Consider the following 1,354-nt stretch of genomic DNA (forward strand, 5'->3'; position numbering starts at 1 on the left):
TAAATGAATTTATTTCAACCATAGTTAAGTAGTTGAGTGCATGTATGTGTGTTTGTCCGTGTGTGTGTGTGTGTGTGTTGCTTGATATATTGATATAGTATGATAAACATAGAAAACATACATTAAAAAAATTAAATTGAAAAAATTCGTACATGAAATATCGAGATAATCAAAATTAAAACATTCAAATAATGTTGCTAATTACAATGAATAAAATAAACAATGTTAAAATGATATTAACTACCAAAGAACACGTGTGTTTGTTGTTGTTGCATGTTGAGACTTGTTTGCTGGTCTTTGATCTCTCTTTGCTTGCTGAAGCATGATTGAGATGGCGATTGGACTTTTTGCGGCTAGTTGTTGCCACAGCCTCAGAATAATAACTGCACGGTGGCACGCATAAGTAATAAACAAATTTTAGAAACCAATTACCATTTTTTTCACGCGTGTATTGACTTCATGTCTGTTCGTTTCTGAGTCTTGTAATAGATGTTCGAGGACTTCCCATGGAATTTAAATTCAGTATACCAATTAATGAGTATAAAAAGCTTTTAAAAGTTTTACTTATTTATATAAAAATCAACAAAAATCACAACCATTACAGTTATGGTCATTATCATCATAACAGCAATTGCTATCATTATCATCATCATCGTCGCAATCAATGCTTTCATCATCGCCATCACCTTAACGATCACAAAACTAACTTACTAAGTCGTTAACAAGGCGATCAATTAATTTTATTTTTTATTCGATTTTTAAATCATTAATTATATTATTTCCCATGCTTTTTAAGTTTAAATCATTCTTACATTTTATGTATGTATGTATGTATTTATGTATGTATGTATGTATGTATGTATGTATGTATGTTAAAACCAAATCAGCGATGAGTGACACTAAACAGTCAAACATCTGAAAAAATCGGTTAACAATTGATATCTTGTTATTCGCTCACGTCGGCGTTTAATTGAACATTTTCGGTAACACAGACGCGCAAAAACCTTTGCAGCAAACAAGATATATGATTCATGGCAAAAAATAGCTCTCTGCTGTCGCCGGACCGGCCACTTATCATTTTGCAAATCTTTTTAAAAAATATTGAAATGTTGTTGTCCATCGGGCCAAGAACCTCGATGCAAACAGGTAAAAAATCCATCGAGGGCAGGGCACCTTCATATTTTTTAAACTTTTCATCCGATGCCCTGGTTGCGGCCAAACCACTTTCCTTGGTGGTTAAGTGCACGTACCGTTCCGCTAATGTGCCCGAAACGGTTACGTCCCACGCCAGGCATCTACCGGCTCTCCAAGAAATCAACGTGCAGCCATCCGGACGTTTTCCATCCAACGCGGA

The 1,354-nt window shown here is 34.9% G+C and overlaps 1 protein-coding gene across 1 annotated transcript in view; it reads right to left on the minus strand.

The window, feature by feature from the left end:
* The window catches only part of HELRODRAFT_184079 (hypothetical protein), a gene marked incomplete at both ends in the record, with an annotated part of 7,207 nt that extends 5,912 nt beyond the window's left edge, over positions 1 to 1,295 (minus strand). The window contains one exon of the mRNA XM_009015369.1: positions 1,251 to 1,295. Coding sequence (XP_009013617.1) covers positions 1,251 to 1,295 — 45 coding nt within the window. The remainder of the gene's footprint in view (positions 1 to 1,250) is intronic.
* Between the last annotated feature and the right edge of the window lie 59 nt (positions 1,296 to 1,354).

The sequence above is a fragment of the Helobdella robusta genome, assembly GCF_000326865.2.
Source record: "Helobdella robusta unplaced genomic scaffold HELROscaffold_152, whole genome shotgun sequence".
Classification (NCBI taxonomy): Eukaryota; Metazoa; Annelida; class Clitellata; order Rhynchobdellida; family Glossiphoniidae; genus Helobdella; species Helobdella robusta.